Raw genomic sequence first — 26,564 nt, forward strand, 5'->3', positions numbered from 1 at the left:
AACATTTTAAATGATAGGAGCAAAAATAAATGTGTCTCATTGGTTAAGCATGGAAGCAGTTATATCAACTTTCTTTTTTTTTTTTTTTTATTTTTTTTTGGTACTGGAAATTGAACTCAGGACCTTGAGCTTGCCAGGCAGGCGCTTATGCTGCTGAGCTATATCCCCAGCCCTGGATCAACTTTCTTATGTCTCTTTGTTGTACATGTTTGTCAGAAGGGTGTGAGTGGCTGTAGATATTGTTAATTTTGTATTCTGGCCTTCATTTCAATGTGGCTTGTTTTTATATACTATTATAGTATTATTAAGATTAATTCACATATTATACAATTCACTCACTTAAAGTATACAGTTAAATGGCTTTACATATATTAATCTGTGAATGTTGTGCAAACAATAGCACAATAAATTTTAGCACACTTTTTTCACCTAAAAAAGAAATTCCGTGTTCACTAGAAGTCATTTCTTTTTTCTGTCTTTCACAGATTGAGCCCAGTGCCTTGAACATGCTGGGCAAAGCTCTATCACTGACCTCCACTCCCCACTCTGGAAGTTCTTTCTTATTCTTCCCTCCTTCCAGTCTTCAGCAACCACTAATCTGTTTTTTTTTTTCTTTCTCTTTTTCTTTTTTTAGCTTTTTGAGACAGGATCTTGATATAGGTAGTTCAGACTGCCCTTGAACTCACTATGTAGCCCAGCCTGGCCTCAAGCCCACAGTGATCCTCCTGCTTCAGCCTCCTGAGTGCTGGGATTACAGGTGTGGCTAGCTAATCTGCTTTCTGTCCACTGATTTGCCTATTTTGGATATTTCATGCAAATGGAATTATAGAGTATGTGGTTTCTTTGTGACTGGCTTCTTTCACTGAGTATAGTGTGTTTATGATTCATGCATGTTGTAGCAGCATCAGTACTTCCCTTTTTATCCTTCATGGGTCTGTGTGTTGACCTTCTAATATGGTTTTCTGAGGAATGGATCTGCAGGGAGGTTTCACGTTCTCTTCACCTGTTCTGGGGGTTACCCCTTCATACCTGCTTCTCACTCAGTGTTTCAGGAGAGCCTGCATTTTCTGAGATTGAAGTGTTTAACCTGGTTTCTTTTCTTTTTCTTTTTGGGTTTTTGAGACAGGGTCTTGCTATGTAGTTCAGGCTGGCCTTATAGTGATCCTCCTGCCTCAGCCTCCAGAGTGCTAGGATTACAGGCATGCACCACCATGCCTGGTTACCCCAGATTCTTATCGCCTCTCATGGTTTTTCAGAAACATTTTTTTCTCCTTCTACATACTTCCTTACTACTTTACCATCTTTCAGAAGAGTATGAGATACAGGGTCAGAGGTTCTAGATTCAGCTTTTTTTTGGCCAAACTAAGTGTGCTTAGGATGGCATTTATGGCCAGTATACAATATATCACTAAGGGCAATTTAGAAAACACAGGGGAAAAGATCATTCCTACTCCAGTTTTTGTACTCAAATCCCGGCCCTCATCCCTGTTGTTTGTAATAGTCAAATAATATTTTTTGTTTGGTATATACTTTGTTTGGTGCCTGTACTTAAAAAACTTTCCTTTCCTTTACATCTTGGTTAAGGTTCCAAGTGTTCAGGATTCCATAGCTGCTTCACTTGTGCTTGTGGCCAGCCTGCATATGCGCATGACACAGTGGTGGAAACAAAGCAAGAAAGATTGGCTCAGGGAAAGCCAGTGGGACAGGATGTTCCTTATGCAGCGATGGGAGGATTAACTGGTTTCAGCTCCCTGGCAGAGGGCTACATGCGACTGGATGACAGTGGCATCGGTGAGTGAGGAATATAAAGTGGGAATTTGTCATTGGCTTTTACTATGTGTCCTCACAGCAGTGCAGCCTTGTTTTTGTTTAGCATTTTGTATTCATCACGTTTTTTTCAGAAAATATTCCCTTACTTGAAAGGATCTCATGGCCATTGTGGAAAATTTAGAACAAAAAAGAAAAATCATTCCTACTTCGCTGTTTGCACCCAAATCCCAGTCTATACCCCTGTTGTTTGTAATAGCCAGATAATATTTCTTTGTTTGATGTCACAGTTTAACTGTTATCCTGTTGTGTATAGTTTTTACTATAATAACTCATTTTGGAAACACATACATACGCATGTATATTCATGTATATACATGTAAACACATCGATAATAAATTTGACTGTACACATATATACATACACACACACATATATATCTTCTTGCATACATTTACTTTAAAAGATTTCATTAGTGCATGTTAATATTACATGATGATGGGGTTTACTTTGGGAAGTTGGTACATTTAATGTATGTTAGCCAGATATGGTGGCTCACTCCTGTAACCGTAGCACTTTGGTAGGCTGAAGCAGGACAGTCACAAAACTCAAGCCCAATCTGGGCAATTTACAAAATAAAAGATGGCTTGGGATATAGTTCAGTGTGAAGGGCCTAGGTTCAGTCCCCAGTACTAACAAACAAAACATATCTTAATCAATTTCAATTCCATTATATCACTCTTTCTTTCCTCTTCCCTCCCAAATGGCCCTGTCCTCATTTCTAGAAGTCTACCTCCTGCTTTCCTGTCCTCTCCACTGTATTTAGTTATTTATATATTTTTAGGTTTTTCATATAAGAAAAATCATATGATGTTTAACTTTTTGAGTCTAGCTAATTTCACTTCACACAATTGTTTCTAGTTCCACTCATTTTCCCTACAAATGATATGATTTCGTTCTTCTTTATGGTTGAGTAATATTCTGTTGTATATACATACCCCAGTATCTTTATTCATTCATCTGGTGACTAGCATCTGGGTTGTTTCTACAGCTTAGCTATTGTGAATTGCACTGCTATAATCATAGATACACATGTATCATTATGGTATGCAGTCCTTACTTCTTTGGGAATATGCCCAAGAATGATGTAACTGGGTCAGAAAGTATTTGTATGTTTGGTCTTTTGAGGAATCTCCATACCGATTTCCATAGCAGTTGCACTAGTTTATATTCCCACCAACAATGTAGAAGGGTTCCTTTTTCCTACATCCTCACCAGCATTTGTTGTTTTTTGTATTCTTGATGGTGAGATGGAATCTCAGGGTAGTTTTAACTTGCATTTCTCTGATGGCTAGAGATGTTGAACATTTTTTCAAACACTTTTTGTCCAATTGACCTTCTTTTGAAAGTATTTATTCAGTTCTTTGCTCACTTTTTATTGGGTTCATTATATTATGGGAGTTTATTTTTTAAAGAGCATTATTCTTCCAGATACTAGGCCTTTATCAGAAGAGCAACTAGCAAAGCTTTTCTTCTGTGCAGTGGGTTTCTCTTCCCTCTGTTGTTTCCTTTGCCATGAAGAAACTTTTTAATTTGAGGTGGTCCCATTTGTTGATTCTTGATTTTATTTCCTGTGCGATTGGAGTCCCGTTCAGGAAATCTTTGCCTGTGCCCGTGGTTTCAGGTGTTTTCCCGGTTTTGTCTTCCAACAGTGTCACTGCTTCTGGTTTTACATACATTTAAATTTTAAGTAGTACAGGGGAAAGTTTTATTGGATATATCCCAAGCGTTCGAAAGTGACTGAGGAGCTGAATATTTTCCCTGTCTACTTTAAACATTTTGATGTATGGGGATTTAATTTAATTTAATTTAATTTAATTAATTAATTAATTTAGGTACTAGGAATTGAACTCAGGACCTTGTGCTTGCCAGGCAGGCACTTGTGCTGCTGAGCTATATCCCCGGTCCGATATATGTGGATTTTAACAACAAAGGTGTATTTTTTTTCTTCATTAACAGTTACATAAATATAAGTGTACATTTTCTTGTAAAAAATTCCAACAGTAGAAATGAAGTACAAAGGCCAGCTGAACACTTCTCTTTACCCTACTCTTTCCTAGAGGATAATTTGCTGCCATCAATTTATTTTTCTCTTTAACATACATTTTTTTTACCGTTTATTTTTTGGTTTGTTTTTGGTGGTACCGAGATTAAACCCAAGGCTTTGACATTGAGCTACATTTTCAACTAGCCTCTCTCCCCCATGCACTTTTAAAAAATTTTTGAGACAAGGACTGGCTAGGTTGCTCATGCCAGGCTCACATTTGAAATCTTCCTACCTCGGTTTCTCAGAGTACTAGGATTATAGGTGTGCACCACACCCAGCTTTTTATTTACTTATTATTATTTTTTTTTTTTTTCTGAGACAAGGTCTTGCTATATAGCTCCGGATGGTTTTGAATTGGTAATCCTCTTGCCTCAGCCTCCCAGATGCTAGGATTACAGGCATGCGCCACCATGCCCAGCTTTACTTTTTTTTTTTAATTTAGAAAAATATTGGTGGCCTATTATATCAGGACACACAACATGAATCTACTTCATTCTTTTTAATTGCTGTGCAATGTTCCATGCTATAGTTTGTCAGTTTAACCATTGCCTTATTTTTGGTATTTAGGGTTTTTTTTTTTTTTTTTTTTTTTTTTGCCTTCACAGCTGATCTTCCAAAGAAAAATCCTTTAATTTCCTCCTGTGTCCTTGGATGACTTTGTATGGCAGATATAGGGATGTAGAATGCTTGGGGTAAAGTGTGTGCACATGTAACATTTTAATGCATTTTGCCAACTTATGCTTTAAAAATGCTGGCATTGTTTTTAATTCCCCCAGGGTGATTTTAGCTCACTCATCTCCTCTCTTTGAGGTTAGTCATTGATATTATTAAACCTGACCTTTTTTTGCCAGTCTGATGTGAGAACTTATCATTGCTTCAATTTGATTTCTGTAGTCATTAGTGAGATGAAGATCATTTCATAATTTTTGGCTATTTTACTTTCTGTGAATTGCCTGTTCAAATCCTTTACTCATATATTTTCTTCTGTTTGACTTATGTCAATCTTTATATAGTCTGTATACTAATATATTAATCCTTTTTTGAGGATATTTTTTCCCCATCTGTCACTTGTCTTTTAATGTTTAAAACTGTTTTTTAAAAATAGTTTTTATATTGTGAATGCAAGTCTTCCATTATGGTTTATCTTTAGATGTCTTTCCCACCTCCCAAAGTTTCATAGGTGGTGCTTTTTCAGAGGTGGCTGGATCTAGAGTGTGTGATCAGTTCATGGTACAAGCTAGGATTAAGGGTGTGAGTCTGCCTGCCTTGAGGGTGGGTAGCCTAGATACAATATAAGGGACAGAAAGAGGCTTGTTTTTAGTTACTTGTAGTTGGTTTCTCGCTTGCTTTTGGTGTCTTCTGCCTGTTATAGCCTGTTTGTCCTCTGTGATGCTCCTCTGCTGTGCCGCCCTGCCTTGGAGCCAGCCAGCTGTAGACAGAAACCTATACAAACTGTGAGCTAAATAAACCTTTCCTCCTTTAACCTTGGGTATCAAGTATTTTATCTCAGGAACAAGAGAAAAGTAACTGAGATATTTTCCCTATTCCATTTTTTCTTACTCTAATTTTATAAATATGCTTTTCTTCATTTTATCTTCATACATGTGATTTTTTTGTGTGTGTTTAGCTTTTTCATGTACCTTCAATTTAGTTTTTGTTAAAGTGCAAGGTAAGTATGTCTAACTTTAGTTATTGTCCAAATTGATGTCAGGCAGTTATCCAAACACCATTCTCTTCTAAATAATTGTAAACTTTGTCAAAGTCTATGTATTTTTTATATTTTGTGCCACTTCGCTATGTGTCCTGGGCCAATATTACTTATTTTTAATTACAGCTTTATAGTACGTTTTGATATTTGGTATTCTTCCCATTTGTATTCATTTTTCACGTATTTTTTTCTTCTAGGTAATTATACAACTACCTTGTTAAATTCCATAAATAAATAAATTCTTTTGCAGTGTTAATGAGTCCATGATTGTATTAGATTCATGTAATAATCTTAGAAATCCCAAATACAAGTACAAAAATCATGGTGATGGTCATCATCATTATTACAGCTTGGTACTGCCAGGAATTATTCCAACCACTTCATGTATACTACCTCATTCAATCCTCCCAAAAACTAAGAGTCAGACTATTATTGTTGTTTTACAGATGAGGAGACTCATCCCAGAAATGAAACAGTTGTTTTGTATTCAGCCAGCAGAGTTGGATTCAGCCCAGACGTTGCCATGGGCTCCTTAGTCTGCCTCATTGTCATTTATTTCTTTTTCTTCTGCAACTACCAAGTTGTGTTCATTATTGTAGATTTATAGTGAATAGATAAATTTATGACTCATATTCTGACCTCTGAATTTTCCTGACCTATTCTTACCTTTTAATTCTTGCAGAACTTTGCCTTAAACTTTAGGAAGTTACAAAACATTATATTATTTTAATTGGGACCAAATTGAATATGTAGATCACTGCAGAAAGTACTACTTCTAAGCAGCTAAGTGGATTTCTGAAATTATTTCCTTACAATTTCTGCACAAGTCTTAAGTTTCTTCCTAAGTATTTAATCTTTATTTTAATCATACATTAAGTTTTCCTTCTATTATGTTTCTGATTATTACTTGTTTATAAAGAAGCAAATGTTTTCTTCTGCTGTTGCTACCAATCTTACTGCTTAATCTTGAGTTTTTAAGAAGTTTTTAGTTTATTTTGCAAACAATTTTTGCCTCTTCCTTTCTAGTATTTATGACTCTTGTTACTCTTGATTAATTTAACTGCTAGTAGTTTGAGCACATTGGAGGGTAATAGCTGGCACCTTACCTTTCTGTGATTTCTGGTATTTTATCCCTCAAGTATCTTCTTGTATAAAGATGGCCCCTGAGGGAGAAGGGGTGGTGAGGAAAGGTGAAAGCCAGGCGAGGAGATATAAGGTACTTTTGTCCTCATGTCAGGTGTGGGGGACCCTGGGGCAGAGGAGCTTCTGCTCTACTAGCCCTGCAGACTCTTAAGAGAGAGTGACGTCTGGCTGGGATTTGATCCCTTTTTGTAAAACACCTCTCAAGGAGTACTTGGCAGGCAACTGAGTTGTGAGATGAGTCTGCCTTGAAACCTGTTGTAGTGGGGAAAAGGGACCCCACAGGGGAGCTGACAGTGGGTCCCCAGGTCAGGGGATTCAGTAGAAGAAGTAGCTGGCATTGTGGGGTCTGTAGTTTTAGTAAGAGCAAGTGCTAGGCCACCAGGCTCTATCGAGCTGAGAGACCAAGTTTACAAGTTAGGCCAGCCTGGAGCACTTGAGATCAGTAAAACGTGCAGCACCCAGAGGACAGCACAGGGAGCTGAATGGTCCTGAGTCCCTCCTGATAGTCTCACTGCCACAAGAGAGAGTGGCTGGGGATAGGAGAGGGGGAGGAATTAGAAACACTGAACAATTATCTCATGCTGTTCACATTACAAGATTAACTTTTTAATATGTTACTTTTGGGGTTTTTTTGAGACAGAGTCTCACTATGTAGTTCAGGCTGGGCTTGGGCTCACTACATGGCTCAGGTTGGCCTTGAACTCATGGTGATCTTCCTGCTTCAGTCCCCTGAATGCTAAGATTACAGGTGTGTCCCCTAACTTTAAACCAGTTAGGACTGAAAGTTCATTTCCTTCTCTCTTGCAGTGGTGTGGGGGAGGTGGTGCTTTGTGAGAAAAAACAGTTTTACGTCTTCTCTGCAGCTTCCTTCCTTTTGGTCCATGAGGGTCAACACATTTTATAGTTGCTCTTTGTGGCTCAGGGTGGTAGTTGTTTCCTCCATTGAAGAGGAGCTTTCTCCTTTATTTTTCATCCTTTGCTTTTAGATATCTTCTTAGTAAGAAATAGATTAAAAATACTTTATTTTTATATTTTAACTTAGTTAACCAGAGATTCCTTATTGTGATTGTCTTGCTTTAGATTGTGTTTTGCTGCTATATTCGGGTTTAGTATTCCTTTGCTGACAGAGCTATATTAGTGCATAATATGTGTTTTTTTTTCCTCTGAGAAAGGTCTGAGAAATGAAAAAATACTCTTTTAGCCACTTACCTTTATGTGGCAGATAAAAGTTTAAATAAAAATTCCTTTTTTACCCCTGGTTTTGAGATGGGTCTCACTCTGTTGGCCAGTTTGCTCTTCACTGGATTCCGTATCCTCCTCCCTCAGCCTCCCAAGCAGCTGGGTTACAGGCATGTATCACTGTACTTGGCTAAAACTTTCTTTTTTTTTTTTTCCTACCAATGACAATTTATTATTTGTTGGCAGCACACAGACCAAATAGTAATTAGAATTATGTCTACATAGAAGTGGGCAATGATAGATGGCATTCTATGGAGAACATGTACATTTAATCATGTTTTAGTTGTTTGATCTTCTCCTTATGTCATTCAGTTTCTTTCTCCATACGCTCAATTTCCTTTTTATGATGATCGATCTCATCCTCGTGATGTTTCTTCAAGCCAGTTGTTCTCTAATCTTCTGTTGGAAGAACTGCTCCTCTTCAGCCTGCTCTGTCTTCCTGAAGGCCCCACCGGCATCCCGGATCAAGCTGGGAGAACTGTCATGATCCTGCCATTGTTCCTGACGCAGTAGCCCCTTGTCACTTGGCGTGGCAGCTTCTCTAAGACTTTCTTTTTCATAGAAAGTATTTTTCAAAAGATTCTGATGAGAATCTAAGCTATTTCCCATTAGAAATAACAAGTTGTCTCTATGCTTATAAATCAAGATTTAATTTTTTATTCTCCATGTATTTTGTTTTAGGTGCACCTTCAGCTGAAGTTTTAAACTCTCCAGCTACGCCCATGGACCATCCATTCCTAAAAGCATTTCAAGCATCATCTACTTCTCCAGAAACATTAACAGATGGTACTAAAATTAGAATGTGAAATATTTTTGGATGTAGTAAGAAAATAGGGCTTTTGAGTTGTTTTCTAGGCTTCTGTCTTTTTTCTGCTATTATTACAATTTGACTTTGAGTTACTTACTTTCATATTGGTGAGGCACTGTGAAAAAGGAAGGAACTTCATTTTGTGTTGGAAAAACAGCTAAATATGAAAATTACAAGGATTCTGATAAACTATATTTTGAAGATTTAAAGTTTATTCTGGTACATGTTGCTCTGGTGTTTGAATAAGAGGCCACTTAGGGGACTAACTGCTTTGATCCTTGGAGTTTTCCCTAGGGGGATATAATCTGGAGATGATCATAGGGTAGGAGGGTTTTTATTATTTATAAATTAAAAGCAAATAGAATTAATTTTAAGCACTAGTAATTTACATTTCCTGTGTTAAAAAAGGAACAAAAGCATTGAGGATGAAAATTGAAGGATTTTTTTTTTTTTTCTTTAATGCTGGGGATCAGATTTAGGGCCTTATGCATGGTAGGCAAGTTCTGTGTCACTAAACTACGTTCCTGGCCTTGAAGATGGGCATTTTTATGGTTGATTAGGTATTTAATATTTTAAAATGAGAATTTTGTATTTTCATGGACCTTGACATTCTCTACAAAGCATCTTAAGGTTGCTTACAAAAACAGCATTCAGTGAAGGAATGATTAAAGACACACTGAAGTAAAAAAAAATGAAAATCAAGAAAAATAACGTAATTGTCCTGTGACTGATATAATTGTTGCATTAAACCTCAGTTTTGACTGAGTGTAGTGGCAGCCAAGATACAGAGGCAATTGCCATCAGTTAAATTCTTTAGTAGAAAGGAAGAAGCATTAGTTTCTCAATGTGAATGCTACAACATTGCTATTTATTTATTTATTTATTTATTTATTGTGACTAGCGGTTGGACCCAGTGCCTTTGCACTGAGCTACATCCCCAGCCCTTTTTATTTTGACATAGGCTAAGTTGCCCAGCATGGGCTCAAACTTGCAATCCTGTTGCCTCAGCCTCCCAAAGTGCTTGGATTACAGGTATGTGCCACCATGCCTGGCACAATAATGAATTTAAAGAAATCTGGGTAGTGACCCTAAGTGATGCAATAGCTGAGGTCCTCAGGACTCTTTTTCAGCAAATGCAGAATATGGCTGATTGCTTTCTACAATTACCTCTAGTAAGAGTGATGATATTTCATTAAAGTGCAGCTCTGAAGATGAATGTGTGTGTAAGAAGCTTAGGTGAAATGGTCCAGCCTCTTCCAGGGATACACTCAAGAGTTTCCAGAAGTATGGATGTCCCTTACCTACTTTAATCTTTTTTATTTTATTTTTTTCAACAAGGCTTTTGTTATATATAGTTGACAGTGAAGTTGTGCTCTGTGGTGACGGTTTACAGTTAGACACTTTTGTGTGGCTAGTTGAAGGTGAAATTATATGCTTTAGAAACTAGAAGAACAGGTACTCTGGTTGCTATTCTATTTTGGAAATGAAAGGACCCAGTAAAGGCATTTGTCTATAACGAAGGTAATCTTTTCTTTGTTGGGTTTTAGAGTACCTACAAAGAAAACTGGACTTTTTCCTACTGAAGCAGTTTAAAATTCTTTTAGCACATAAAGTGGTGTGTAAGTAATTTTACAAAGTGAATACTATGAAAAATGGCTGAAATTATTTTAATTTTGAAAAATTTTAGACTAGCTTATATCATTCTGGTTACAAAGTCTCAGTAAAGTCCCCACAATGCATACTGTTGTGTGTTATCTCTTAAAGTGTAACGTGGATTTCTAGATGTAACATACAAAGAGTAGTTGGACAAATCCAAATGTATTTTTATATGGAATAGCTACATAGTACTGTATTACTTAATATTACTTATATTACTTAGGCAGTTGAATATTTGGAGAATGTTTGCCGCTAGAAATTACTTTTTGTCTTGTGGTGCCATTCTTTTTAAGAATTAGGTATTAGGGCTATTTAGGCCATTTCTGGTTTGAAAAAAAAAAAATTATCATCTGGCAAGAAGAAACTTTCCTTTGTGTATTTTTTAAAAAATTTCATGGAACTATATAGTGGTATAAATATATTAATTAGGTTTTTTTTTTTTTTCATGTTAGCAGGTACAAGTAGCCAAGTTTCTTCCTTAAAGAGACCAGAAGAGGATGATATGACTTTCTTTGAAAGACGATACCAGGAAAGGGTAGGTTTTTAGGAAATTCACTAGTGTTAAACATGTACTTATAATAGAGACACTGAAGAATGATTATACACTGAACATGGAACATCATTAAAAAATAATATTTAAAATCTTCACTAATGGATGGCATGAGGCATTGGGGCTTACTTAGAGTAATTCAGACAAATGGGACTAGTGAAAAATATGATATGAACACAGTAGTAGATTCATGAAAGTCATAGTTGTTGATTAACTAATAGAATAAGCATAAGTCATCAACATCCTTATAAACTATATGTGTCTTGATTTTTTTATACATGTACCTTTACTTTTTAATTTAAAAATATGTAATTGTCAGGGATAGAGGGGATCGTAAGAGGCTGGTTAGTGAGTACAGGAGTGTAGTTGGGTAGAAGAAGTAACTTGTAATGTTTTATAGCTTAGCAGGGTGAGTGTGGTTAATAACAATTAATTATATATTTCAAAATGACTAGGACAGAGGATTCTGAATGCTCCCAACACAAAGAAACTGTAAATGTTTGAGGTGATAGATACTCTAATTTCCTTAATTTGATCACTACACATTGTACGCGTGTATTGAAATATCACACCATACCTTGCAAATACATATAATTATTACGCATCAATTAAAAAGTATCTATTGTAAAAACTAAAACCATTGTCACATGAAGATTCAATATATTTTGAGAGACATAATCTAGGCCTGTCTGTTCTGTAACATTACTCTGGCAAGGTAATGAGGAAGTTAGTCTAATTTAGGAGAGTGTCCAGTGTGCCTTGGATACTCATTAAATCTTGGTCAAGTGTTTGATTGTTCTATTCTTTTGGGACAACTGTCTATAGAGTTTAAGGCGAAAACCACAACTAGCAAGGGGGCAGGGAAGCGAGGACCTGGATAAGCAGCCTGAAAAGACACAAAAATCAAGGGGAATAGGTATGGAGCAATCTTGTGAATGGAGTCCTCGGGCTTCAGCCATATGTGGACTGATTAGCTTCTGAAGAGACCAGAATAGGGCTTTGGAGTGTATTGTCTCTTTAGAGTGAACCTGGGGTAACTGTCCAGGTAAATTTTTAGCAGTTGTCTGGATGGGCTCTTCTAACTTTGGAATGATGGATCTAAAGCGGGATTTCTGAAACTTGTAGAGGTAGTTGATATGCACCTGGGTTATATGTATGTGCAGGAGTGTCTATAGGTATAGCTGGTCTTTTAGCTAAACTCTTGTGGAGCTAGTTACAAGCTATTTTTGTAGGGTTATGTTTTATTTCTTTAACTCTTTTAAAACTTTGTGGCTTATATGCTGTATATAATTTTTTATTTAATCTTTAATAGTTCTGCCAATTTTGAGTTATCTCTGCTCTAAATGCAGGCCCATTATTGCTGCCGGTGGTCAAGGGTAGGTCATAGCTAGGGATGGTTTCTCACAGCAGGACCCTACAAACTTCTGTTGTCTTGGCCAGCCTGAGTCGGTACAGACAAGCACTGTTATGTTGGGTAGAGATCAGGGCCAGTGGCACAGATGATGAAGCCTGAGTGGGCTGCAGGGGTATGGGAGCCTGTGCTGTGGCTTGAGCTTGCAGAACAAATGGTGTGGGCAGTTTTGGCTATGATCTTTTGGGAGTACTGAGTAAAGTGACTGGGGTTGATGTTTCAGTCAATTGGATCCCTGGAGGGGGCTTGGGAGTACAGGTCTGGTGTCACTGGTGGCAGGTTTCCACATAGCAGCAGGAAACGGTAACAGGAGAGCTTTGGCCAAATTAACTTTGCCCAAGGTGCCACAGCATATCTAGCCTGTTGGACTTCATTACTTACAGAGCTACTTCCATCCATAAAAGGGGGTATTCGCCATCTATAATAATCTACAGTTATTCAGAAGGTCCCATGCAGCATGTGGCACCTGGACAGTTAAGGTATAGGGAGTAATATTTCAGCCATATGGCTGAAAGTGCTTTCTTTAGGGTTATTTTGTACTTGGGGGTATTATTATCTCTTGGAAGAAATATACTCTGCAAAAATAAAGATACTTCTGTCACTTTTGTTGTATCTTCTTAGACAAGAGCTCACTGAATAGCTGAGGGTGTAGAAAAAGAACGTTAAATAAATTCGCCACGTAAGAGTAGAGGAAATGAGAAGACAAAAGTTGTCATGGCTTTCCTGACAAAGTTTGAAGTAAAGGGGAGAGTCTTGTAATTAATATAAGGCAGAGGTAGACTATAGAATTTTTTGCAGTGATAATAAACTTTCTACATTTGTGCTATAGCCATTTACGATATGTGGCTGCATAAATATAAATTTAAATAAATTAAAGTTTGATATTTATTCCCATGGTCATACTGATGGAACTTGAAGTGCTTAGTAAGCACATGTGGCTAGTGGCTGCACAGATGTAAAACCATTCCTTTTTTGCAGAGAGTTCTTTTGCAAAGCTCTGGCCTGAGGAGATCTCAGTTTGTTTCGCCTTCCGTAACAAAATGCCATGTACGGAGTGGCTCATAAACACAGAAATTTATTCTCACAGCTCTGGAGGCTGCAAAGTCTTAGATCAAGATGCCTGCAGAATCTGGGAGGGCATAGATGGCGTCTTCTCCCTGTGTCTTCATGTGATGGAAGAGGCAAGGCAGCGCTGGCCTCTCTGTAGGGCGCTAATCCCGTTCATCAGGACTTAGGTGTCAGGACTTACAGCACTCCGAAGGGCCTACCTCCTAATATCATCAGATTGGTGATTCAGTTTCAGCAGATGAATTCTGGGGGGAAGTAGTAGGAGGACATCAGGGAAGAAGATGAAATGGTCAGAGTGACAAGAGAAAAGGCTGCTTTTGCACCACTGTCAAGGATAAGGCTTATAATCAAATCAGTCTTCATTTCTGGAACACACATTAATTTTAGTTTTCCCAGGTTTTAGAACTCCTTCTGTCCCTCTTCCAGAGGCCTGGCTAATGCTGTTAAAAATATGCCAGTGGCATTTGTTTGTGGGAAGATAATGGGAGGGGTTCTTTTTAGGAAGGTTTTAAAGGATACACATGGCCTGTCCAGATTGCTATTGTGAGTAAACATGGAATTTATGGATTTATGAGATACAGTTTAGAACTCTCCACACCATGTAATTTATGGGTTTATGAGACAGTTTATAAACTCAACAGCTGTTTGATTAATGGAGTATAAAAACTATAAAGCCTAAGCCTAAATGTTTTCCTTTAAGCTGACGCATACCATACACGTTGTTAGTTCTTGTCTTTTACACCAAAACCATCGAAGGAAAAGGGACAACTAAGAAGCTCTGTCTGATGGTTCAGGGCAGTGATGGTGAACCTTTTAGGGCCTTGAATGATACAAATAGCCCAATGCAGCACACATTCCCTAAGTTTGCCACCACTGGTTTAAGATTTTTTTCAAAGGTTATGCTATAGCTGGGCATGGTGGCGCATGCCTGTAATCCTAGCACTCAGGAGGCTGAGGCAGGAGGATTATTGCAAGTTCAAGGCCAGCTTGGGCTATGTAAGTGAGTTCAAGGCTAGCCTAAACTGCATAGTGAGACCCTGTCTCAAAAAGACAAGAAAAAAAAGTTATGCTATGCAGAGCCAGGCGTGGTGGCACACATCTGTAATCCCAGAACTCAGGAGGCTGAGGCAGGAGGATTGCTGTGAGTTGGAGGCCAGCCTGGCTACATAGTGAGTTCAAGCCCACCTTGAACCAAACAGCAAGACCCTGTCTCAAAAAGAAAAGTTATGCTATATAGGTATCTTGTTTTTCTCCTATCCTTTGCCAATCATTGGTAATGTATGAGAAAGAATCTTATGATTAGGGTAATTTGACTTTGACAGGTAAAGGTTTTGTGGTAACATGCCTTACCAGCTACTTATAGAGGTTATTGAAAAGTTGCTTATTTTACATATCAGATAAAATTACTTTTTTCTCTGTGGTGATGCTTAGTCTCTTACCCAAGAAAGGAGAATTTTATTAAGGAAATAAGTATCAAAGATCTATTAGGTGCAAGGTACTTTGTTCATGCCAGGAAATAAATTTTTAAAAAATAAAGTATAGGAGGAGGTATGTTTGCCTTTAGGACTCTAGGTGGTTGTATTTGTTAAGTACTATTTCAAATGAACAAGTATAGCTTTGGCTTTTGTTTGTTGTTTAGCATATTTTAAAAAAAGTGTTACTGCAAATGTAACAGTTGGCCTTAAATGAAAAAAGAAAAAGGCCCAGCATTTGTTGAGTTTTTATTTAGTGCCTACGTCTATCTTTGTCTCTCTGTCTCTGTCTGTCTCTGTGTCTCTGTCTACCTACCTACCTAACTACCTACTTACCTATCTATTCTTACTTAGACCTTTAAAATAACCCTGAGAATACCTATTACTGTGTCTTTTTTATAGAGAGCCCTCCCAGTCCTTGTTGCAGCCCAGGAGGTTTATATTTGTAATCCCATGGAAAAGTTATTGGAATTGTAATGAGTTAATTCCAATCTACCACTTCCAGTGCAACCCACGGTGTGAATAAAGACACAACATGGTGGGGAGCCAAAGGGGTCCTGAGTCTGGCCACAGTGATGGCTATCTGGAACAGAAAGGCCTATACCCAGGACTGAACCCAGATATTATTCATTTGTGAAGAAGGGAGTGGCATGAGGATGAGTGACTGTGGGAGTGGCACGGGAAGTATGTGAATGCCATGAGCTGGGTTAAGTAGGAGGCCTGAAATCACCTCTACCATATGCAAAGAGGACATGCAGAAAGAGTAATCGGCATGAAATGATTGAGATAGTTAGTATCTAATGTTTTGGGGTCGGTGCTTCAGCTCTGATGTGTAATCTTTCAAGCCCCAGGAAGTCATAGCCTCTATGTCAAGGCTCAATCCCAGCCGACAGCGTGGAGCATTGGCTCACACATCCTGCCTCATCCGGCTCACTTGTGGGAACAAGGGGAGTTGGGGAAACACACCTGCCACCTTTAAAGAGCACCGTCAGCACCTCTGCTAGGCTGATATGCATTGCTTAAAGCCAATTGAAGGGATAAGGAAAAGTCCTAGCCAGCTCTGTACATGTCAATACATGGAAATAGGGTCAGGCTCAGCCAAAATGGAGGCAACTGCTGCTCTTTCAAGGAGAGCTGCCTACGTGGTCCTCCACATTTTTCAAATGAGAAACTGTTAAGTAACTTGCCCCAAATGCTTACTAAATGGAACAGGTAGGATTCAAATGCTCTTTTGTTTGACCCCCAAACTAATAATCTTTGCTTTAGAGTGTTTGTTGGAAATCTTTCTGGTATCCTGTGAGAGTGCTAGGAGTGCATGGGTTCTGCATCAAGTTGCCAGCCAACTCAAAGAGGAGAGAGGACGAAAACTTGGGGAAGAGACAGAGGCTAGATTAATTTGATTTTATCACTGGGAGTTTATTACTTGCTATAGAATTAGATAAACTGGTTTTACCAGGACCTTCATGCCTTCTTGATATTATGCCTGCCACTTGAGAGGTAGGAAGCCCTGTCTCCACATGGCATACCCTTTAATTTCTGTCCCCTTCTTTTGGGTTAAGGCAGTGGTGCTGCCTGGGGAAAATGTGTGTGTAAATATGATGGGTGGTGAGTAAGAAGCAGGTGGGCTATGTGTTTTCTGGAGTCTGTAACCCCATGGAAGAGGTTTATGTGTATCTCAGAGGTTAAACAGCTGCTGTTAGGGTATGTGTGCTTCTTTAACTGTGATGACAGAAGAAAAGACTTTCAGGAAAGAACCATGAAAGTGTAGAATCCAGAATTCTAGGAAAGCATCCTTAAAGGAGTCCATGTTCCATAGATAATGCAGCTAGGAGATTTAGCTGAGCAGCACAGTGCCTGCCTGGCAAGTGCGAGGTCATGAGTTCGATTCCTGGTACCTGAAAAAACAAACAAACAAACAAACAAAAACCATTGTGAAATGCAGCTGGGTTAGATGTATCCTGTACTCTGCAGGCAATATGCATAGGATGAATGTATGCTGAGAATTTTAAGCATTAAAAAAAAAAATCTTTTTTTAGTGACAATTTAATTTATTCTCTTCTCTAAGCCAGTGTTTATTTGTATGTTATTTTTTATTGAAATGTTTCTGTAAAGTTAAATTTAAACAATTTAAAAATATGCAGTAATATCCCTTTATCAGATTTTTGGCTTTAGTATTTAGTAGCTTAGTAACTATGTGGTACATCTGTGATAAATAATGCATGAATCCAAATGAGGTATGTGTGACATTTTTTTCTTTAGAATAGTTTGCAAATTATTATAACAATAAATGTTTTATATTTATAGATAAAAATGGAAAAGGCTGCTAAGCACAAAGGAAAAGCCCCATTGCCATCAACTACAAAACCTTCATGAAGTCTGGACAATTAAAGCCATCATCCAAATATATCTTTTTCATGCTTAGTTCAATATAATAATAGAGTTTATTTTCTCTGTTACTGTTTAAAATGTGTAAATACCTATTTTGGGATGTTTTCTTAATTTATTGAAATAAGTGAAATTACCTTGTATTACTTTTGACAAAATTCATGGTTTACCACTTTGTATGTACATTTTGCTCTTTCTTATCAAGTGATGTTATTTTATGAGTCAAGCTTTGAAAGTATTTCAAATATTTTTAGCCTATCATAATTTAAATGTTTTCAGGTTATTTAAAAATATTGAAGATGTGGAAACCAAAACACACATGCTCCCCCTTCCATCAGAATTGGCTAGGCATGGAGCCCCAGTGATGCAATTGGTTAGTGCGCAGTTCTTACACAGAATTGGGGGCTGGGGATATAGCTCAGTGGCATAAGCACACACCTGGCAAGTGCAAGGTCCCGAGTTTGATTCCCAGTAACCCCCAAAAAATGCTTATTTCAGAATTGGCTAGGCAGTTCTGAGATATATTTCATAAACTTCCTCAGAAAATCATATGAGATTGAGCACTAATCATCCATTGCAGAGGGCAACTCAGCAATACAGTCAATTATATTAGCTTTCTCTGTTTTACTCCTGCATCCTTACTTCTGGTTCGCTCAGATCACTTCCCAAATGAATTACCTCTATGTGAACATTTGTGGTAGGCTTTTCCCTTAAGTGCAGGGAAAACTTGGGCTAAGATGGTTGGTACCAAGAGTAGCCTTGTGAAGGATTGGCTTCTGTGACTGGATCACTTACAGCAATGGATTTGGATGAAATGTGAGTGGAAGCTGGAGTGTTAGATTATGCAGTAGCTGTGTTATTGGAGTAGAATGGGACTAATGGGAATTTTAAAGACTGGCTAGTGACAGTTAACTGCTTTGGAAACATTGTAAAAAGAAAATGATGTAGGCTTATATTAACCACTTAACGCCAGGTATGCTTTGAAAACCATAGTCCCTCAATAACATGGTTTAAGGAAAAATTTCATCTCTGAAAGATACAGAGCGGATTGTGCCGATGATCAGATCTAAATTTAGTAGTAAAGGTAGCAAAGCTGCAAAGGAAACTGAAAACACAGCTTCAGTAGTCACCCCCAACAAAGTCAGCATGCTGACAGAAAAAGAATGGAACTCTCAATAATAGGATGGGGACATTTGTGTTGGTGAGCCTGAGACTCTTTAACCCTTAGCTTTTCCTGAGGGCTACCAGCACTATACAAAGTGTATAGCACTATACAGTTTGGTAGGGGAGAGCAGCCAGCCTTGGCCTTGGCATCTTGCAGAGGCTTTATCTGAGACAGTTGCTTCTCAGAGTGACACTTGTCCTCCTCAAGACCCACTCCTACGTCTTCTCATTGACTTCAAATTTTTACTAGGTTCAGATCTCAGTATACTCCAAGGGGGAAATACAGCCCTTCCTCTAGGAGGGAAGATTACATTCTGAGTGGACTGCAGATTATGGTCAAAGTGTACTGCCTAGAACCCAAGAAATATGTCTGGGAATAGCTCTTGAGGGTGTTGGATCAACAAGTAGGGTGAGGGAAGAATACAAAGCTTGATAGGAGAGAGTGATGTGTGAGCATGTACTCATGATACATGATGTGATGCTCTGGCAGAGATGTCTGGAGCTGGTCCTAGCAGACTGCAAGGATGGTGTATTGGAGATATGGTGGATGTGCCAGAAATTATTTGGCGTGTTATTGAGGAATGGTTCTGAAAGCTCAGGGAAGTGAGAATGTTAGAATGGATTTGTTGTTTGAAACTGGAGGATGTAGCACCAGAATTTTCCCTGAAGAGACCCAGGTGATGCTCGTAACTAAGGCAGTCTGACATATAATTGTTGAGAGTATCCTACAAACTGTGAGAAGTTGGCATTGACAACACAATGGATACAAGGTGTTGCCATTATACTGGGTTCTGTGGTATCAATGTACATAGATTGGGATGCAGAAAGCTTGACGGACAAATTGTGGAACTTAACTGTCAGAGTCCCATAACTAACTCACTAGGCCCCAAAGCATGAGTTGGGATAAATTTAAGTTCATAATGTTCCAAAGTGCAAGATAGAAGGACAGCTGACTAAGATATTTGAGTTGTGTAACTGCTTTCACCTCGCCTCTCAGATAAACCTGAGAACTGGCAGGCAGAAGGCCGACATGGTGAACCAGGTAATTTCCACCTGGTTTCCAGATCCAAGGCAGTTCAGATCTATAGCTCAAAATGGAAGGGACAGCCCTGATTCTTTCAGGAATATCCCAGATAAATTTGGTAAGTATCCCTTGACCCTTTCTTACAGGGGCAGTCATTTGTCATCACGTATCAGGGTAACTATGTGGGGGATTAAGAGAAATACTCAGAATTTTCAGCCACAGGTACCAAGTCTTCAATGACACAGATTCCAAAAGATCAAAAGTACCATTGTGGTCCACTGGTTAGAGTAAAGTGTGTGTGTGTGTGTGTGTGTGTGTGTGTGTGTGTGTGTGAGATTTGTTTTGTTTTGTTTTAGCCAAAGCTGTTGCTATATTGCCCAGGTTAGTTTTGAACTTCAGGACTTAATCCTCCCACCTCAGCCTCCTAACGGTAGTTGATGGGGCTGCCAGTATACACCATCATGCCAGATTCATATGAGATTTTATGGAAATCCAGTGACACATTGAGTCCTGGCCAGTCTAGCTCACAGTGGGTAAAATAGGTCTGACTCTACTTTGTTTATTTCTGCAGTCTCTATACTTATAATCAGAGTAGATATATAGTAGTTTGAAGCTCATAGAACCCTTGGACCTATACTCATAGCCTTTGCTTCTCAGATATAGCAGGACAGTGTTATTGACCTGGGCTCTCTCTTGACTGATAGATCACATAGTATGAAGTCAGTAAGGAATAGAAGTTTTGAACAACATTATTAATCAACTTGATCTAATTGGTATTTATAGAGCACTCAAGCCAATAATAGGATATATATATATAGAATATATATATAGAATATATATATATTAGTAGAAATGGAGTGTTTAGTAATACTGATCACATAGATCATAAGATAAAGCTCAGTGTTTTTAGGATGATTCAGATCATAAAGTATGTCCTCTGACCACAAAATCAAATTAGAAACCAAAATAAAGATATCTGGAAAATCTCCAAATATTTGACAATTATATAACAAATGTCTAAATAATCTATGGGCCAAAGAAAACAATTAAAAGGGTAATAGTACTTTGAATGAGTATGAAAACAGCAATGTATGTGGGATGCAGTCACAGCAGTACCTAGAGGGAATTTCTAGCACCAAATGGTTGCATCTGTAAAGAATGAAGATCTCTATCAGTGACCTCATCTTTTACCTTATGTAGATAGAAAAAGAAGAGCAAATAAAAATGAAAGTATATAGGAAACAAGGAATAAGAAAAATTCAGCACGAATTGAAAAATAGAGAAACTCAATGAAACCAAAGCTCTGGTTTTGAAACCAATAAAATGGACAAACCTATAGCCTGACCAATTAGTGAGAGAGAAAAAGACACAAATTATCAGTGTTAGGAATGAGAATGGTGACATCACTATAGACTCTATAGGTATTAAAAGGATACCGGGGAATAGTATAATTTTATTTCAATTATTTTGATAACTTAGATGAAAGGGACAAATTACTTGAAAAACATTGAGTTATAAATGGAGAAGTAAGTCCTGGGAGCTTAAGGGTCATTCTGATATGGTCACATAAATTACAGAGAGACAGATGAAATTAAAGGAGTTACTGTGCTTTATGTCACAGAAAAGGGAGACACGGCATATCACATGGTGCTATGCTGGGAAGCAGGTGCTAGGGAGCAGGCTCAGTGAAGCAGGTGGGGAGCTTAGAGAAAGTGAAAACTCTTTGGTGTTAATCTTGGCTGTTAACCTAATTGGTTGAAAGACTCCTAGAAGATTAGTAAAGCACACTTCTGAGTGTATCGGGTGTGTCTGTGAAGTGCTCCCAGACATGGCTGGCATGCGGGGTAGTAAATTGAGGGCAGAGAACCTGCCCTGAATATGGGTGATATCATCCAATACAATAGGGGCCTGGTGGAGAAAAAGCAGGGGGAAACCAGCTTGATTCTGCTTGAGCAGGTGAGTTTCTTGCTGCTGCCATTACCTGGAAATAGCTGATTCCAGCTTCTTCAGCCTTTCAAAGCAGACTCATATCAGCAATCTCCAGGAACCTTGCAGGGCTTCAGCTTTGATGAGGGTCGCACTGTTGCTCCATCTTGTTCTGAGGCTTCCGGCTTCTTAAACTGAACAGCTACTGGGTTTTCTGGCTGTCCAGAGTGCAGATAACAATTGTGGGACTATCCAGCCTCTGAACCTGTAAACCAATCTAATAAACCCCTTCTTATAGTGACATACATATTTTATTGGTTCTATTCTTTTAGATAACCCTGACCAATATAGACTCATGTACAGATGCCCTTGTGAAGGGTTAGAGTACACAAACAGAAGGCACAAAAATAGTTTAGTGGAGCTTTTGCATATCACTAGGTCACAATCAGGGGAGGGAAAGAAGGGGAACTTGTGGTAGAGACCATCTTACTACACTGGTAGACCCGATTGCTGGGCCTGCTGAGTGAGGTGCTCTCAGCCTACTTGTGGGGATGGTGAGGCTTCAGGAAAATAAGAACTTTAAACAATTCATAATATAGCTGTGCACTATTAAGCTCACTCAATAATAAGATAACTTGATTAGGCCCATATCTATTGAAGAAATTGAATTTGTAATTCAAAGTCTTCCCACAAAGAAAAATCTAGGCCCACAGAGCTGCACTGTGAATTTCCCAAATATTTAAGGAAAAAGGAATATCAATTCTATCAGACATTTCCAGAAAATTGAAGTGGGGAATTCTTTAAAACTTATTCTCTGCCCAGCATTACTGTGATGTCAAAACCAAAGATATAAGAAAAACTCAAATCAGTACCCCCTTTAAGCACATTTGCAGAAGTTATGAATAATTTCAGAAATCTAATATAAGAATATAGAAAAAGGGTACTCCTTCATGATTAAATAAATTGTATCCTAGGAATGCAAAGTTGGTTTAACATTTGAAAATTACTTGATGTAATTCATTAACATATGAAAAAACCACATAATCATTTCAATAGATGTAAAAGAAGTTGCAAAGATTCAATGTATATTTATGGTAAATGTTCTTTTTTTATTTTAAAATAAAAAAACCTGGCAAAACAACAATGAAGACAAAATCAAAACAACACAAAAACAACAAAAATAATACATGAGGGCCTGGGGATTTAGCTCAGTGGCAAAAGCGCCTGCCTGGCAAGCACAAGGTCGTGAGTTCGGTTCCTGGTACCGGAGAAAAACAAAACAAACAAACAAAAAAAAACCAAAAAAACAAGAAAACATGACCTCAGAACAAAATGATAGAAATTTACAATGGTTGCTACATTATATACTGTTATCTTCAATGAAGTTGCTGAGTCCACTAGACGTAAGAATGTAAGATTGATCAAACAAAGACAGTAACAAGTAAAAGAAAATCAATAATAAAAATAAAACATTGGAAGTGATGCAGAGCTTCACCATACAAGATAGTAGGAGTTCAACAATGGTTCTTATAGTGCATATTGTTGTTTTTCAGATCAGTCATTCTGAATATTATATGGTAAATGTTCTAAGCAAAATAAAGATAGGTGGTTACTTTTTCAGTCAATTACAGGGTAGCTACTAAAGCCTCGTAGGTATGATCCTACTTAGTGGTGCTCCCAGCACTCCCAGTCAGCATTATATTGGAGGTTCTAGCCATTGAATAAAGCAAGATAAAAAAAGATATCCAAACTGAAAAGGAGAAAAGTCTATTTGCATATACTGGTACCATAGTCATCTATGTAGATAATTTTGTGTAAATCTGTCACTGGAAATAATGAGTTTGCAAAGATGCAATAAATATGATCAATATACAAAATTATACTTCTAGGTACTAGCAACAAAACAACCAGAAATAGAAATTAAGAAAAAATACCATTTATAGTAGCATAAAAAATGGAAATTTTTAGTGATAAGTCAAACAAAAGATGTATAAAACTTTAAATGTACACAACATTGTTCAGGGAAGTAAAGGAACTAAATAATTGGAGTTATATGTACTGTGTTCATGAATAAGAAGACTGAATACTGTTAAGATATAAATTCTCAAATGGATATATAGATCCAAAATCATCTCAATAAATATCTCAGGAGGATTTTTTGGTGTGTATGTATTAAGTGAACAACAATTTGCATGGAAGTACAAAGGCTAAAACAAGTTTGAAAAAGAACAATGTTGGTATGTGGCTTACAGTGTCTGTCTTCAAGGCTTATAAAATTACAGTGATAACAGTATAAAGAAAGCAAAGAGATCGGTGTAAAAGGACAGAATCCAGAGACCTGCATGTATCTGTTCAACTGATCTTCAATAATGGTGTAAAACAATTTAGTAGAAAAAGTGTATTTTCAATAAATCATGTTGAAAAAATTGGATATCTCTATATACAATTTGATTCATACTTTGCGTATTTTTTTTGAGACAGGATCTTGCTGTGTAGTTCAGGCTGGGTTTGAACTCACTATTCACAGGCTGGCCTCAAACTCATGCTGATCCTCCTGCCTTAGCCTCCTATGTGCTGGAATTATAAGGTTATCCCATCACACCTGGCTTCATTTTTTGCATCTTACAAAAAAGTTAGCTAAAAAGTATTATAGATAAACATGGGACACCTATGTAAATCCAAAAGGAAATATAGGAAAAAACCTCTGTGAACTGGTTAGCTAGAGATTTATGAGGTACAACACAGAAGTATGATGCATAAGACAAAACTGATACATTGTATCTTGTCCACAGCTCTCCAAGTTCCCAAGGGGAAGGATGGTGGGAGGGTGGAGAAATAAAGATAAGAGTCAGAACACAGAAAGCTGAGGTCAGGTGGAGCCCTCTCTCAGGATGGGAGGAAAGGAACTGCTATTCGGCAGGTTAATGTCGCATAACACCCCTCTGCCTAACAATCCATTGTTGGATTGCCTTGGAGGTTGGTGTTCCCTGGACTGGAGCAGCTTGTTCACAGGGCTTGCCTCAGGTGCTCTTTGTTCTCAGGACTGGCCTTACTCCAGCCCCACATGTGTGACTGATTTTCAGCTTCAGCTGCTCCCCACAAATTGGACTTCATCATGATTAAGGACTTTTGCTCCCCTCTATGTCTTTTCCTTTTCTTTTTTTATTGCTGTGGATTGAACCAAGGCCTAGATAATGCCAAGCATGTGCTCTCTCACTGGAGCTATAACTCCAGTCATTGAACCTTTGTTCTTTACAATACTCTGTTAGAGAAGGCAGACAGCCATATCTGGGAGAAAATATTTGCAAATCGGAAGTTGTATTCATAGTACACAAAAAAGTATCAAAAGTCTGTAATGGGAAAGCTATCCAGTTAAAAATAGGAAAAGGTTTGCATAGATGCTTCACCTAAGAAGAGGTATGGGTGGACAATAAACATACAAAAAGATGCTCAATATTTTTAGTTATTAGAACGATGCAAATAAGACCACAAAGAAAGTTCAGTGTGGTGCTGCCTATGCCTATAATCTCAGCACCAAGGCCAAAGTGGGAGGTGTCTTGGTTACTTTTTCTTGCTGCTGTGATGCCCAAAATTAAGGAAGGAAAGATTTATTTAGCTCACAGTTTGTGGAGGTTTCAGTCCCTACTCGAATTGCTCCAAGGTAGAGTGGCACATGGCAGAAGGTAACAGTTCATGGTAGTGGAAAACAGCAAAAGCAGCAAGAGCAAAAAGGAGCGGCAGTGAGCAAGCCTTTTTCCCTCCCTTATATTGTATGCCAGCTACTCACCCCAGGGCGGGTGTAGCACTCACACCCATAATCCCAGCAATGGATCATGAATCAGTCATAAACTCTAGAAGCCCGACGCATGACTGCATGAGGCTTTGGGGGGGGGGATCTAGAAATAAACCATAAATCCTGGGTGCTTTAGCTCAGGAGTTTGAGACAAGCTTGAGCAATATAGTGAGCCTCTGAACCACCCCCCCACACATACAGGAAAGAAAAATGAATAAAAAAAGCTCACAAGGTGATCCTATACTGCATAAATATTTAAAAACATTTCAAGGGATGGTGACAATATGGAGCAACTATAACTCTTAAACACTGATAGTGATGTTATAAATTAGTACAACTACTTTGTAAAACAGTCTTACCTATCCTGTGGCAGGTGTGGTGTGATGGCAGCTACTTCAAGGACAGTATTTTAGTTGCTGGTTGGTTTTCTTTACTTTTTTCTTTTTGAAATTTTTATTAGTACATGTCTGCAGCACGTGATTACATTCATGGTACATTAAAGGAGTTGGTGTATGTACATAACACATCTTGATTCTTTTTACTCCCCTGCTCTTCCTCCCCTCCCTTCCCCCTCTCCCTTCTCCCTTCTTCCTTCCCTCCCTTCTTTTATCCCTCCCTTTTTTTATCCCTCCCTCTGTCTCTTGGTGTTTTTTGTTTGTTTGTTTTGTTTTTCTGAGACTGAGCCTCTGTATGTAGTCCAGACTAGACTCAATTTGATGATCTTCCTGCCTCAGTCTCCCAAGTGCTGGGATTACAGGGTGCGCCGCCATACCTGGCCAATCTGGCAGTTTCTTGCTCACACGCAATTTAACCACCTAGTCATTCCATTAATAGGCATCAGCCCAAGAGAAATGAAAGCATCTGTCCACCCAATGGCTTGCACAAAATAGCCACTTTATTTGAAACAATAGCAATAGCCTAAAAGTGTCAATGTAAGTATTCAGTAAAAAAGCAACACACACTAAGGCAAAACAGATAAATATTAAAATAATGATACTGTTTGAAGTAGAATAGAAGCCAAATAAAATATACAAGGCATATGATTCCATTAATATTAAGTCTAGAAAATGAAAATTAACATGTGATGGAGAGAGAGAGAGGGAGAGAGAGAGATGTGAAGGGAGTAAGGCATTGTAAATGGGCATAAGGAAATCTTGGGACAAATAGCAATGTTTGCCTTAATCATGGGAATGATTTCAATAATGTATAGAAATACTCATGGCTAACATAGTGTACACTTTTGCTATTTGCAATTTGTTATATGTAAATTATATCCTGAATAATGTTAAATATACACAATTTTCAATTATGCACAGGTTGCCACAAAGTATACTATTTGTATA

At 38.1% G+C, this 26,564-nt stretch overlaps 1 protein-coding gene across 6 annotated transcripts in view; it reads left to right on the plus strand.

Moving 5' to 3' along the window:
* Fam221a (family with sequence similarity 221, member A) overlaps nucleotides 1–20,496 on the plus strand; it is a 30,435-nt gene extending 9,939 nt beyond the window's left edge. For 4 of the 6 annotated variants that reach the window (XM_005377406.2, XM_005377410.2, XM_005377409.2 and 1 more), the window contains 4 exons: nucleotides 1,585–1,791; nucleotides 8,646–8,750; nucleotides 10,881–10,963; nucleotides 17,234–20,496. In XM_005377406.2, the coding sequence (XP_005377463.1) occupies nucleotides 1,585–1,791; nucleotides 8,646–8,750; nucleotides 10,881–10,963; nucleotides 17,234–17,302 (464 nt within the window). In that variant the 3' untranslated portion in view covers nucleotides 17,303–20,496. The remainder of the gene's footprint in view (nucleotides 1–1,584; nucleotides 1,792–8,645; nucleotides 8,751–10,880; nucleotides 10,964–17,233) is intronic. The other 2 variants (XM_005377407.2, XM_005377411.2) reach the window with 2 other exon arrangements.
* The last annotated feature ends 6,068 nt before the right edge of the window (nucleotides 20,497–26,564 follow it).

The sequence above is a fragment of the Chinchilla lanigera genome, unplaced genomic scaffold (assembly GCF_000276665.1).
Source record: "Chinchilla lanigera isolate Chin_1 unplaced genomic scaffold, ChiLan1.0 scaffold00009, whole genome shotgun sequence".
NCBI lineage: Eukaryota > Metazoa > Chordata > Mammalia > Rodentia > Chinchillidae > Chinchilla > Chinchilla lanigera.